The 15,632-nt window shown below is 37.1% G+C and overlaps 1 protein-coding gene across 1 annotated transcript; it reads left to right on the top strand.

Moving 5' to 3' along the window:
- Positions 1-6,200: 6,200 nt before the first annotated feature.
- Positions 6,201-9,800, top strand: LOC149264144 (uncharacterized). The gene is made up of 2 exons (XM_089396084.1): positions 6,201-8,925; positions 9,037-9,800. Exons 1-2 carry the CDS (start codon positions 6,201-6,203, stop codon positions 9,798-9,800), a joined length of 3,489 nt encoding a protein of 1,162 aa, XP_089252210.1.
- The last annotated feature ends 5,832 nt before the right edge of the window (positions 9,801-15,632 follow it).

The raw sequence follows: 15,632 nt of genomic DNA, 5'->3' as shown, positions 1-15,632 counted from the left end.
GTTAACACGTTAGCAACACGTTTAATGAACTAATAATGCACTTGCACTCTCCCAGGCGAGTAGCAGCGATTGGGAGAAGGTCAAAAGTGGTTCTGGGTAAAGAAATTTCAAAAAATCTTGTAGTGGTAGTGTTTGAATCATGTTTTTGAGAGTGGAAATGGATTCAGCACCATCAAAAACATTTAGGACACCTAAAATTTTGAAGCTTAACAACTATAACTTGGATATACAAGAATCCTTGCCAGATTTTCTCTAAATATCACTGGAATTTCCATAACTTTCCGAACAACTCCTCCTCCTAGTTAGACTATGTGGCAGCTATTAGTCACTTGGGACAAGGGTTTCTGTGTATGATGGTTTGGCAGAGACTGGATGTCAGACACCGATGGGTGGGAAGCCCTCTTCCTGCCCTCCTCGATTATTGCTGCTTCGTCACCGGTAATCCTTTCCTTTTCAATTACAGTGGGTGCACCCATAGGTCATCCTTAAGTCAATTGCAAATTCCCTGAATATTTGCGAATGTGACGGACATGGACACAGTCAAAAAGTCTATATCAGTCGGATTCCCAAATATTCCGGGAATCTGCAATCCGTCGGATTCCCAAATATTCGAGGAATCTGCATTCAACTTAAACTCACCAGTACACGTATATCAGACCATAGCTAAAAAAAACTTCTATGCAGGACAACTTTTAGTGAGCAGGATTAACACTTGTTGGGAGTCTCCAATACATTAATAAAATTTGCACATAACTTGTCTCTACTTGACAAAGCAGTTGAAATGCGCAGATAGTAGTTTCTTCGAAGGGGGCGGTGAGTGTGGTGATTACAAGCGAAGCCCTCCCAAAACACCTTGGATATATGGGTGGTGCTGCCTTTGGCCACATGCAGGCATTAAATTTCACCGGGATCACAGTACACGAGTATTTTTTTACGATGGCTTTTCTTATTAAAACTATTCTTTCCGAGCCAGGGATTAAATTTGACGGGCAGTATCTCTGTCCACAAGGAAGTTTTATGATGTTAAAATGTGGACATTTTATGATGTTCTTCATTAAAATTGTTTTTTCCTTAAGGTTTAACCTTTCTTCTTAAGTTCACTCAATTACTATATATTACATATATTTTTATTAGGAATGATATTTATAGAAATATATATTTTAAGTTTTGGGTTTTTATTGATTGTGATTATTGGTTGTTTAAAATGTATTTTTTATTACATAAATAGAGTTAGCACTTTGAAAATCTTCTAGAACACAAAAAACTGTAAAATATATAAAATTAAATTACTATTATTGGTAATCGAATTTGAAGAGAGGTATTACATTTCATGGTTGTTTATAATGCATTTTTTTACTGCATAAATGGATTTTGCCTGGAAAAACCCTAAAACACAAAAAAAAAATCCAAATTTTATAATATTTAAATTACTACATATCAAATTTGAAGGGAGGTAGAAATTCAATTTGAAAGGTTAATTTCAGATTTTCTTTTCAATATTAATAAGTTATAAATTACTATTTTTATATGAAAAAAAAATTAAAAAACTCATGCATATCTCATACATCACACCTTCTAAGTGACAAGTTGTTAAGCTTTTTCAATATTGACAAGTTAAAAGAAATTGTTTTTCCATAAAAAAAATGAAAAATAATTTCAAATTTCATGCATACCTCACACATCGCACCTCATATTGTGTTATGTTGTGCACACCTTAAAGCAGAAGAACACATACACAAACATGGTATGGCTCACTAGTATTAAGTCTATATAAAATTCATGTGGAGGAGATAACTTAATAGAACCATTTATTTTGTGATGACCCCGTAAAACATGTAAATATGAAATGTTACTGTGGTAAGAAACTAATGTGAATTGTTAATTACTGTTACTAAATGATATTATCTTATTTATGAAATGGAATATTTATTTTTGAAAATGTTGGCAGCCTTCTGGGGGAGGATTTCTAAAGAAAAAGAAACAGTTATGAAACTGAAAAGAAACTAACCCTTCACACAGGAAAAGTCCTGGGAGGGAAAACCCCTGGGCTGTGGTGACAGACAGGGGAGAAAAATTCCAAGAAAGGGAACAAGAAAGAAAAGAGGGTTAAGTCTGGTAAGGACCAGATAACCCAAGCACGTAGGTGCTAGAGTCTTGTTGAGGGCTGCAGGCCTGCAAGACTGCTCGGGGGGAGAATCCAACGCACTGATGGATCTCAAGGTTGGGTGGATAAGAGCAAGTATGTAAAATGCAGGTGAACTTCTGGAGCGGTAGCTCCTGTAACTGGTAGACCAGGTACGAGTTATTCACCAGATTCAGATTTCTGTAATCAGTATACTGGGTGTATAGAAGGAAAGTATAGTTGAATCCAAGTCTCTGTTGCTAACTAGATGCAAAGAATATATAATATTAGAAACAGTTTCTATGAATATTTAGAACTGGTTATTTAAGACAAAAAGAACAGAGACCATCTGCTGTAAACCTTGCATGCTAACTGTATGGAAATCGATGCATGTTAACTATATAGAAACCGCTGCATATTAACAGTATAGAAACCAATGTATGTTATCTGTATAGAAACTGAAGCATGTTATCTATATAAAAATCGTACGAGGGTCCTGAAAGACCATAACAGTATGCAGAGTATTTAAGTGCATAGTAGAAAGATGCATTAAACTACATAACAGCGGAAGGATTCATTGAAAACTAGAACAGTAGAAGGATTTGTAGAAAACAACAGAACGACAAAGAGAATTATGGTGATTCTAAAGCAGACAAGAAACATATTGAAATATTAGTGCTGCTCATAGTATATAATGAGACCGTAACAAGGAAAATTAGACAGACCCTGTACCAAGGGTTTTAAATTTCATTATATTCGAAAAATAAGTATAAAAGAAATCACTGTGTTATCGTTACCAGTACTCAACCGGTTTAGAGCACAGGTGAGTAATACCGTTAACAATGTAAGGCGACATGATGTCACCTGGTAACAAAACCCCGCTGTGGTGAACGGCCACACAACCGCCGTGATATAGTCATGTATAACAAGCGAATATACGACTGTTACCATAAAAACCCTCAAATAAAATAAACGATACTCTGTGAACCAAAGGAATAACAGTAACCCTTATAATAAGACGAGCTCAAATATGTTCTTTGAATCAAGATCATATGCGTGTAAAACAAGACGGGTCGCTAGTGTAAACTATACCAGATGAGAAACATATACATCGTATTCAAAAGGAAAATATATTAACATTATGATAGACAGAAACCCCTGCTGGGTATAACGACAGTATGTTTATCCAAATGTCCAGAGAGCCGAAGAAGACTCTCGCCTCTTCATAAATACAGACAAAAACTTGAGATTTCATATTTAACATTCTCGACAGCATGAGAAACAGAAGAGAGTGAATATCCTGAATTCATTTGAATCAATTCGGTTCCGGCAGAGGGTCGTGAACCCTTACATAAGCATACATACAACCCTGAGCATATTGCCAAAATCGATATTTAACATAAGATTGTGTAAATCAAAGAAGACGCAGGTTCAGGCATGAAATGGTCGACCGCGACTCGAACCAGGGTTTGACCGAGTGACGAAACCCTAAGGCAATAAAGAGAAAGACCGCCATGAGGAACTCCTCAGGCTGAGAAAATCGACATAAGACAAACCGCATAAGAATAAACCCTCACCCATCAGGTTAAATCGCAGGCTCTGCATCAAATCATGATGGGGTAAATACCTGAGAGCGCCCCGGTTGCATAATCGCTCCTTGAGCGGCAGGAGGACTCAAAAGCAAACACCTGCACACGGTGGAAGCATACGAGATTAGCTCATGATTGAAGTAATCCAGAACTAATGAACCCAGCAGTAAGCAAAAGCACTGTATATATATAAATCTAAACAGCTGATGAAAGACCTGTAAACGGCGGGCTTTAGACATCGAAATACCTGGGATAGTGTTGCAAGACCTGGTAGATGGTGCAAGGAAGGAGCCGCCGAGCTGAGCAGCATTCGGCCTCTCCAAACATATGCAAATGAACCCGAAGCAAGTAACTCAGTGGTATATAAAACACCGCTAAACCCTTGGGCGAATCCCAGCCCTTAGATCTGAATATGAAATCCTCATCGTCCATTCGAGTGGAAGCTTGGCGCGTAAACCCCAGCGTTTCCACCGAGGAATCACGTGGCTTCGGTACGATGCTAGCCACCTGGCAGAGGTAGGTGAAGTGAATTAAGATTTCCGCTCACCACCTGGCGCCGGAGTTGGTCGAAGCAGCAACCGGTGAACGCATTAACCATTATCTTAGCCTTTAAATTCGTGAAGGTCGCCAATTGGGTCAGGTAATTTTAAACCAAGAGAAAACCTTATATTATCAAGGTGGGTAAACATATAAGTAAATATAGCAGCACATTTATATTTTGAGAACGATGCTTTTGCATACATATTATTTATTGATCGGATGGATGAAGGGAAAAAGTAATAAGCCTTGTAATATATTTTTAAAAAAATTTGTATATGTGTCGTGGGGTCGTGACATATTTACACCTTATACAGAGTAATTGTTACCATCATTTAAACAATTTCAATTTTTTTAAAAACAATCAAAATATAATATTATTTTTAAAGGAAATCAAAATATTGTACTATTTAAATAATATCACTACAATATTCAATGGAAAATTAAAATGACTATCTAAAAGTTCCCAAAACACAATTTTTCCTAATAGAAATATAAATTATTGAAATGTTTTTCCATAAAAATTATGGAATGTTGTATCTTCATATTTTGTAAAGATAAAAAAAATGTATAGAAGTACTATTCGTAAATTCAAGAAAATGAAGTAATAAACAAAAGGAAAAAGAACAAGGAATTGAATACAAAAAAAAAAAGAATAGCTAGAAAGAAGATCCCTAGATGGAGCTATGGAAAATTTAAAAGTACTAGTTGTATAATTGTATATACATGTAGTAAGAACGGACTGCCCATTTGAGTTGGAATTGTTTCTCTTTTGAATAGCAAAAGTATTCACTAGAACTAAAACCTCTAATCTTCGAGGTCCCCTACTAAAATGTAATCTGACTAAAAAAACAATTTTACTACTATCATGTATATGGCAAAGGTTCTAAACATTTTAATTTGTTTAATTATTGTTGTACACAAAATAATAACTATTTATTAAAAAATTTACTTCATTAAAATAATGACAATTAAAATATGTCATAAAAAAATTTCTTACTTTTCAATTTAAAAATATCCAAAATAATTTTTATTTAAAATTTAACAAGTATTTTTTTATTTTTATTTTAATTTATTAAAGAAATAATTTTATACTCTCTTACAAATTAATTTTTAACCATCATATATATAAATATTAATTATGAATAATATTTATTTATGGGGATAAACTCATCTTTATCTTAAAATTATTTTAAAAAAGTTAAGTATATACTAGTATTATAATATTATACAAAATTATTATGAAATTATTTTTAATACTAAATGTAGAATTTGTTAAAAAAAAGTAATTTCAAGTTATCAAATAATAAATATAAAAATCAATAACATTTGTTAAATATAATCTTGTCGTTTTCTAAATATGATACATTTTATAAACATCATCTACTTGTAAATATTTATAGAAACAGTGAATGTCTTTCACATTATATCAAATACAATACCATTTCCCATGCTAATTTTATTTATTACAAATAAACCAGTAATAAAAACACATTCACAAACTGAAAGCAATGATACACAATCCACATGATTTTTTATTCTAGAAAAATGTGTGAAAGCCCCCATAATGGGTAGTCTTCCATTTTATTTGGAAGCCTTAATCATTATGCAATGATCAAATAAAACAGAACGACGTCCAATTTAAAACGGAAGAAACCACTTATAAAAATTATTACTATTCAATCTATTTCATTGATGGTTATAATAAAACTAGGCTCTCGTAATGTGGGAGCTCCGACTTCTTAAAAAATATGACCTCTTTCAACCAACGCTACTGCCCGCAAGCTCTAAAATTTAACTGCACCTACAACAATTAATATGAATAACATAATTTACTGGACCGGTTTTTGTTGTCTGAGAACATTTTGAATCGAGATGTGTTTATTGAGGCGACTATTCTTCCTACTCTTGGCTCAGATCACTGGCCTATCCGTCTAGTTATTGATATCAATATGGTCAAAGGGAGAAAGCCTTTTCGATTTGAGTCGTTTTGGCTGAGAGATCCGAATTTCATGCAAAAAGTGGAAGAGTGGTGGCAGCAGATCACTATTACTGCCAGTGGTGGGAGAATGCATACTATCCAATTGAAATTAAAAGAAATTAAACGCCGTATCAAAGAATGGAATAGGAATGAATTTGGGCATATTATTCAAGAGAAGCAAAGGTTAGAACGTGCAATGGAGGATATCCAGCAACGGATTATTTTGGAGGGACGAGATGAGGCTTTAAGTAGGGAGGAAGGATCCATTATCAGTCAGTTGGAGGAGCGACGAAAGCAGGAGGAGATATTGTGGCGACAAAAGTCACGAATTAAATGGCTGCGGGAAGGAGAGAGTAACACCAGATTTTTTCATCAGGCGATGGTTCAACATCGACAGCAGAATCGCATATATTCAATCAAGAACGCAGAGGGAAACAGAGTAATAGATCAGAAAGATATCTCAAAAGCGCTCATTGACTACTTCCATGGAATTTTGACAGAAACTAATCGGAATAGAGCTGAAGCTATTAATTCTATTTGTCGAGAAATCCCGCGGTTAGTAACTGAAGAACAAAATATGGCTTTAATGCGGGCTGTGACCCTGGAAGAATTAGGAGAAGTTGTTATGGGAATGAGCAAGAATAAGGCTCCAGGACCCGATGGGTTTACTGTGGAATTTTTCCAGGCTGGGTGGAAGTTTATGGGTAATGATATTCTAGCAGCGGTGGAAGAATCTCGAATGAGACAACGCATATGGCCAGGTTTAAACTCCACTTTTCTGACCTTAATTCCAAAAAGCAAAAACTCAGACGAGCCACAGGGTTTTCGTCCTATAGCCCTTTGTAACGTTATTTACAAGATAATTTCTACTTTGATCGTCAAACGCCTGAAACCTCTTCTGCCTTCCTTAATAGCGCCTGAACAGACGGGGTTTGTAGAGGGTCGGCAGATTCTGGATGGAATAGTAGTATCTCAGGAAGTGATTCATTCCCTAAAACTGACTAAACAAAAAGGGATGCTCATGAAGCTGGATCTTTCAAAGGCTTATGACAGATTAAATTGGGATTATCTCCGCGCTGTTTTGGAAGCTTTTGGTTTTGCAAATAGATGGATAGCATGGATTTTTAGTATGATCTCGACCCCAAGTTTTTCAATCTTGTTGAATGGCATTCCCACGCCTCAGTTTCATGCGACTAGGGGAATTCGACAAGGGGACCCCATCTCTCCGTTTTTGTTTATTTTGGCTATGGAAGGCCTAGGCAGGAAAATCAAGAAGGAAGTTCTGGACAGACGAATCAGAGGTATACGATTGTGGGGACATAATTTGACTATCACACATCAACAATTTGTTGATGATTTAATGTTGTTTGGTGAGGCATCGTTAAAGGAGGTGAGGAATTTCAAACGAATCCTCGAGGGCTTCAAGCATGCAGCAGGTATGGAGATTAATAATGATAAATCTTGTACCTTTATTTTCAATTCGCATGAATCTATTCAATCTCATTTAACCAGAGTGTTAGGGTTTAAGAGGGGGGTGCTTCCCACGAAGTACTTGGGCATTCAATTGGATGCAAATCCTAATAGGATTAAGAACTGGCAAAGTTTGTTGGACCGGGTTCGAAAAAGGTTAGATACTTGGACCTTTAGATTGCTGAATTTACCGAGTCGAATTGTTTTATTGAAATCTGTCTTATTATCTATCCCAATTTATCACTTATCGATTATGGCTGCTCCAAAAGCAGTCTATGGTAAGATGCGAGAAATCTTCCAGAAATTTTTATGGGGTGGTCCCAAACAGCAGCGGAAATGGCCACTGGTATCATGGATGAAGGTAAGTATGTGGAAAGAGGAAGGGGGTCTGGGTGTGCGAGACCCGGAAATTATCAATAACATCCTTGGCGCAAAACTCTGGTGGCGGTGGGTTCAAGGTGGAGACGATGTTTGGAAACGAATATGGCAATATAAGTATCGAATGCCTCAGCACCCTATGGAACGATTGCATGTACAGGACCACCCTAGGGGTTCACAGGTTTGGGATTTTGCCAATCGAAATAAGGCTATAGTGCAGGACTATGCTTTTTGGGAAATCCATGATGGAAACTCTGCCCGCTTTTGGGAGGATAGTTGGCAACAATGGAGCATTTTGAATAGATTACCATGTTTGCAAGATATACAAGATATAGCGCAAAGAAGAGGGCTGTATTACGTTAAAGATTATTGGAAACATACATACCAATCAGATCTATGGCGAGAATGGAGGCGACCGGATGAATGGATGGATACTCTTGGACAAGAGGCACGTCAATCTTTTGATCGGATAATAGAAATGAGGAAAATTAAAATTCGAGAAGGCACTGATATCCTGCGATGGGGTAAGGCAATGGTTGGAATGTTTACGGTTAAGGAAGCATATTATTTGGCTACGAAGGAGGATAGACCGGCGGAACAGGTTGACTGGAAACAACTTTGGGGCTGTAAATGGTGGCCCAAGGTTACTTGCTTTGCTTGGTTGGTGTGTCGAGGGAGGATCCTCACCTGGGATCAAATGCAAAAAAGAGGTATGATAGGTCCATCCCGCTGTCATCTCTGTAATGCAGCTTTCGAAACCCAGGAACATTTGTTGAATCACTGTATGTATACTTTAAGTCTTTGGGAGGAGATCCGAGTACTTTTCGGCAGGACAAGGAGGGATCCTGGTAGTATACGAAATACACTCTTTCATTAGGGCAAAGGGAATTTCCAAAGCCCTGTTGTCAGACGACTTTGGAACTTTGCTCCTGGTTTTCTCATTTGGGCAACCTGGAAAGAAAGGAATAGACGAATTTTTCGGGATACTTCTTGGCCGCCACAGCAGCTTTGGGAGCAAATATGCTGCTCTTTGAAAGAAACGGTTTTGGCAGCAGCTTGGGATGAAGAGGACTGGCGTTTAACTCCAGAGGAACAGCGGATTATACTCCAACTCAATTTGGATTTCCAAATGCTCTATCCCAGGCCTGACCGCCAATTGAAGCGAGAAGTACTAAGTCCCAACCATTACCGAATGCCTGGTGAAAGAAGATTGAAGCTTAATTTCGATGGCGCGTCTAAGGGTAACCCGGGGCAAGCAGGCTTTGGGGGTCTGTTCAGGGATCATAATGGTCATACAAGATGGCTTTTTGCTGAAGATGGCGGAGAGATGACAAACAATGAAGCGGAACTCTGGGTGTTTTTTCATGGTCTCCGAATAGCAGTTCGACAGGGTTACATGGGTTTAGAGATAGAGGGCGATTCACTTATTACTGTTGATATGTTAAAGAAGTTACGAAATGGTAAGAGCTGGGCCTCTGTGTCAAAGAGTTGGCGGACAGCTGCGATTTTGCAGGATATTGAACTCCTCCTACGTCGGGTTGAATATCTTTTGATTACTCATGTGCTACGGGATGGCAACCGCGCAGCCGACCTATTGGCTAATTGGGGGGGTGGAGGGCCAAATAGACAAATGGATTGCAGCTGGGCATCAGTACAAAATGACCCCAGCTGGCATGACTTACATAACATCCTGCATCAAGATCATGCTGATGCGGTTGCCTGACAGAGGCACTCAACGCAATGATTTCACTCTCCATCGAATATGATGTTACAACGACCTCCCACAGGTGCCATCACACATACGGGCAGGTTAATTTGTAGACGGAAGGACAGAGCATTCAAGACAAGATCATATTATCCAGCCTTTCGATTTAATATGGTTAATGACAGTACTAAGGAGAGCATGCCACCAAGAGGGAGATTGCGATTCCCAAGCGGCCATTGGGTTAGGGTACCAAGACGACGTGCATATTATGATGGCGAAGTATCCCCATTATCCTTGTTTGATGGTGGTGTTTTAGGCAGAGCAATTAATGATTTAGATCGATCGTGGTGGGCTTGTTTAGCAAGGTGGCAGGATCTCGGGCCCTCTACCATTGCATGCAGTCTCTTTAACTTTCCTCTGCATTGTATAACTGATAGCCATTTCATAGTTCAATTCTATCAGCCCGGCGTCTTTAAGGTGATGGAGTATCAGGGGCGCGGAGGTAGGCTTACGCGTAGTCAAACGGCCAACTTCATGGAGAAGGGCAAAAGCCCTGTGGGGGATACCATGAAGAAGGCGTTTATTGATATTCAGGGGGATTCGGATGAGGAATTGGAGAAGCCGAGGGTTTCTGCAGAGGCTGCTCCTCGCGGCGAAGGGAAAGGGAAAGTGGGTATTCGGAGGCCACCGATGTGTACTGTGGAGAATAGTGAGGATGACAGTCAAGAGTGGAGTGATGTTGAACGAGGGTGTCGTGGGGTAATGCGAGGAAGAGGGTCACAGCGAGGGAGAGGTCGCCCAGCAGGTCGTGGTGGTGGGGGACGTAGAAGCGCAACTCAGTTGGATGATCTTGGCGAGGGGGCTGCCACTGAGGGCCGACGATATAAACGGGGCAAGAAGGATATCAGGCATCGACTGCAGGAGGCAGAAGCTGCGTATGTCACAGATACTCATCCGGATATCCGCACGATGATTGAACAAATGGAAGATGAAGCTTTGCAGGGTTATTCAGACCCTGAGATGGGCGATTGGGAACAATACTTACCTGATCCTGGGCATACCCGTGGCAGACGGTCACTTTACAAATAGTCGTTGCACGTGTACTGGGGGATGAAGAGGTTACTAGCTAAAGCCATGGAACAGGTGGCTCTTGAGATGGCGGAGTTGATTCAGGGCATTCCCACCATGAAGAAAGAGTTGAAAAATATTCAGATTATTCTTATGATGCAAGAAAAGAAAATGGATGACATTGTGGCGCTGTTACAGACGGGCGGTTTGGGGGTTAAGCTGGAGAAGGAGAGGTTGCCGACGAAGGAGCAAGAGGTTCCGTTGCAGTAGACCCAGTATTAACAGCCATGTTTGTAGTAGTGCAGCAGTTTTTTAATCTGGTTGGTTCTTTCCTGTTTTGTTTATATATATGCTGAAAGACAAGGACTCTGACATAGTAGTAAGCTTAGCTGTTTATATCGCATGGATAGAAAGACTGGTCATCTTTTGTTTTTGGATGGCTTTCAAACATTTCAGATGGTTAGCCTGGTTTCCCTTAAGGGCGAGCGATGACCTGCCCATATTATGTATTTGTCCAATGTTTTTATAGTAATGGAAATCGAGTACCTCACTAGCTTACAAAAAAAAAAAAAAAAATTGTAATTGACAAATAAGACCATATAATATAATACAAAATCAGTCCCATTAAAATTTAAAACTTTTATCAAAAATTATATATTTTTTTGGGAAAACCAATTGATTAAAAACAGAAAAACTTCAATGGTCTTAATCTTTCTATACCAATTTTTGTACATAGTTACTATAGTTATGACATGTTTTTAGATATTTGTATAGTGATTTTTTTCATAGGAAAACTACCCAAAATTAAAATATTTGAAAATAGATCATAATCACGTAAATAACACCATATTTTAAGCAAGCATTAGCATAAAAAAATAGGATAGGAACAAGATGTAAATAAATATACTTACTAGGTGTTATTGTTGGCTATTGTTCATGTATTCTTTAACATTTTAGTTAGTAGGAGTAAAATGTAAATGTGCATACTAATGATCACTACCCACCGAAATTTATGCAAGTCCTTACTCCTTAGTAGGTAATTAATTTTTGCACTTCATCTATCTATTTTCAATTTTCCTTAAAACATAATTTCCAATTGAATGACATGGTCTAAGTTGCCTTACAACACTTGCTATGGATTGTTTTCTATCATCCTTTAGAATTTTTTTAATTTATATGACACCCCAATATATTATGATAAATATCTATTATACATCGTGTTGATATTAATATAAATCCATATATATATCCAAGTCGGAGCTCCAGAAATGTAAAAAGACTTTAGTCATTATTCATGAAAAATTAAGAGTTATCATTTATTATGACCAAAGCCCCTTCACATTTCAAGAGGCTCACTTTGATTTGGAAAGAGAACAATTTTCTTGATCAACTACTTTTATTTCTTTTAGACCAAAGAAAAACCCTGGGGCTTATGTGTTGGAAATACTAAGAGGGGGATGAATGAGTATTTCATTCAATTGTTATATTATGTGAGCTATGAGAAGCACTAATATTACAAGAACACTAGAAATAGAAAAATAACTTTATTATTGAGTATAGTGAGAACTCTATTTCATATTGCTCCAAAAATGCATGATTCCAGACAGATGAGGAATTCAATTCACCATATTCCTCGTTCCAGAAATGATCAAGCTGACCTTCTGTCAAAGAAGGGTCTTACAATGGAGCTGGGTTCTTGGTCTTTTAGGGTCTTGGATGGTGATCTTTCTTATCACATTCAGGACTTCTTCATCCCGGGAATATGATCCTTCTCTTTCATTATCTGTTTACCTGTTTTGCATATAGGCCCCTTTTGTTATATATGACTATGAGAGCCGCTGATCTTTCTTTTGATACCTTATTGTACAGATTCTGAATGTTATTTCTGATCTCTTTGGGGATCCTATGACTGTCAAATTTTGATCCATTTGCATTCATATGCATGCAAGGTTTCTGTCCCTTGCCATATCTTATGTTCTTTATATTGTCTCAATATAAATCTATGAAGATTTTTCTCTATGAAATAGTGAGAACTCTAGTCCTGTTTTACAAAGATAGGCTCCTACATATAAGATGAGTTTTACAATTATTTAAGGCACCAACCTTGAATGAGGGCACCAATACTCTTAGTGAAATCCATAAACCAACCTGGTCTATATTAGGGCACTAATCCTCATAGGCTCAAACCTATACAAATAATTCAAATATAATTCAAGATATAGCGTTAAGATGTCTCCAAGAAAGCTTCAAGAGACTTCTCAAGTCTGCTCTAAGGTATACTTTAAAGTCTACTTTAATTTTCCACCAAGGTCATCTTTAAGGTGTCTTCAAGAGTGGCTTCAAGAATGTCTCCAAGGGCTACATACACCGCTCACCTTATAGATTCAATCATATTGGCTTTCCTTCAGGTCGATATATAATATGCACAATCTCCTTAGGTAACTTATAAAGGCCAAAGGATTAGATAATAGTTCTTTGTGATGAAAAATAAGAGTCTCATTAGTTTCAGGACACCTTTAAGCAAAGATCTAGTGCTCTATTCTCTATAATGGTTGCTCTAGTCGTCGAAATTTATTTCTTTAGTAACGACCCTGTAGTAGTCAAGTATTTGGGTAACAAGGAAATCTTGAATTCATTGTTGCCTACTTTCAATATTCATCCTATCTTATATATGGTGGTATTGGAATATAAATGCATTATGATTGAACGAATCATAGTCAAAGACTACGTTAGTAGTAAACCACTTCATAAATTTTTTCCCAAGTTCACATTTACCAAAATCACCTTGGGTTAGCAAACGTATTGCAACAAATTGGAGAATGCCCTCAAGTATTGCCTGAAAGGTCTCTTCTACCAAGAATATCTTAAAATATATGACATTACTTAATTAACACTAAGATTTTCCAAAAATGTTTAGCACTGAGGAATGCATGCACTATAACAGGATGAACTTTCATTCATGTTCATGTTCATCTTCATTTTTTTCCAAATTTTCTTGATATGATCTAAATTGTCTCAGAGCTTCATAACACCTTCAAATTTTCTTTTAAAGAAGGATGGAAATTGTTTCCAACAATGATTCAAAGAAGAAATGAGTCTTATTAGATTTATCAATGAGGAGGCTTAAAAATAATTCCATGAAAATGCTTATAAGATATACCTAATATCCAAACTTTCTCGACCTGATTTAAATATGTCTTTTAGGGCTCGACCTGCATACTTAAGAGAATATTATTGTCTAATATTCAATGCTTCTCCTCCACCCTTTTAGTGTCCACTAGTTATATGTGTGTGTGTGTGTGTTTTGGAGGAGCCCTTAACTAGGGCTAAGTTGAGAAAATATGAGATTTCAATTTTGAAAAGCCATGTCTATTTCCGATACAAGAGAATTTGATACATTAAAGAATAATTTTTGTCTTCCAAAATATTTTTGTTCAAGGATGACTTGGGTTCCCATAATGTGAACTTCTTCAAAGGAATCAATAGAACATTAAGATCATGATTTTTTGAGGAAACATGTTAGTGTTATATCCATTCATTTGGGGAAAAAATACCAAACTTGAATATTTCTCCAACCAACAGGACCCATATGGCATGCCACTTATCAACCATAATGGCCTATTCACCCTCTGACATTAATGAAAAATTCTTCCAACAATCTCCCCCTTTTTCATTGATGGAAATAATTCTCCCCATTTTAGTATTTTCTCACCCTTTGACATCAGTGGGAAAGGATAACTCCCCCTATCATTTACTACCATGAAGGACAACTCTCCTTGAGCATGTACTTTTCAAACTGTACCTTTATATCAATTTTTTTCTCAATTTCATCTCGGAAGGAATCTCTATCTATTTCTTTTATCTTGAGTGCGTCTATAAGTTATTTTGTCTTAGAAAACCCAAGAACCCTATTGAAAGAGTACTTGTGTTGAATTTTATAGCTTCTATCTGCTAAATTGAAACTCCTTGGCATAATTTTCTCATGACTATACTAGGAGTCTTTACCATTCTTAAGACTCTCAATCAATTTGTTTAGAATTTTACAAACTTCTCTATGTTCTTCATTGTGAATAATTTTTTTTCATTAATAATAGGTTCAAATTCTTCAATTTTCACATCATACTTTGAAGAACAATTGTTTTCCTTAGCTCCCTTGAAGTCACAAGTGTACTTAGAATTTAATGAATCCATATTATTCAATGAAGAAATTGTGTTAATACCATTCCATGTTCTTTTGGAAACACCTTTGGATCATTTTTATTCTCAACGTACCAATATCCATAAAATAATGCCTAGAAAAGTGCCAACAGAGCCTCCACCAAATATATGGTTCCTAGTTTCTTCCTATTTGAGATTCCAATTTTGTGACCTAGTGCCAAGAATATTTTTCCTTCTTTTGATTTTAGCCTAGGAAAGCTCTAAATTCTTCAGAAGCATTGCAACATTTTCCTGTAGCTCCTCCATTTCAAGTTCTCTTGAACACATTTTTTCTCTCACAAGTGTGGTAATCAAAGTTTGGGCTTTAAGCTCATCTTGTAGTTCAATCAGCTTCCAATATTGGTTCTCCAACTGCCAAGTTGAATCTTTTCCCATTCATGTTTTATCTAAGGGCTACATTGCAAGCAAGTACAGTGATTTCTTTCAAAATACCCTTTACATCAATATTCTTCTCCTATCTCATATGTTCATAACGAGTTTGGGTGCTCTTACAATTGGCTAGTTTATCTTTGCAGAGAGCATGTTGATCTAGACTATCACTCACCCTAATGGGATCTTCTTGTT

This window comes from Pinus tabuliformis, chromosome 6 (assembly GCF_031772625.1).
Source record: "Pinus tabuliformis cultivar Carrire ecotype Pingquan chromosome 6, CPIR1, whole genome shotgun sequence".
Lineage (NCBI taxonomy): Eukaryota > Viridiplantae > Streptophyta > Pinopsida > Pinales > Pinaceae > Pinus > Pinus tabuliformis.
This window is presented reverse-complemented; position numbering and strand designations above follow the sequence as displayed.

Coding starts and splice junctions, on each gene's coding strand:
- LOC149264144 (XM_089396084.1), top strand. CDS start 6,201: ATGGTCAAAGGGAGAAAGCCTTTTCGATTTGAGTCGTTTTGGCTGAGA. Junction 8,926..9,036: donor CAGGACAAGGAGGGATCCTG/GTAGTATACGAA, acceptor CAACCTGGAAAG/AAAGGAATAGACGAATTTTT.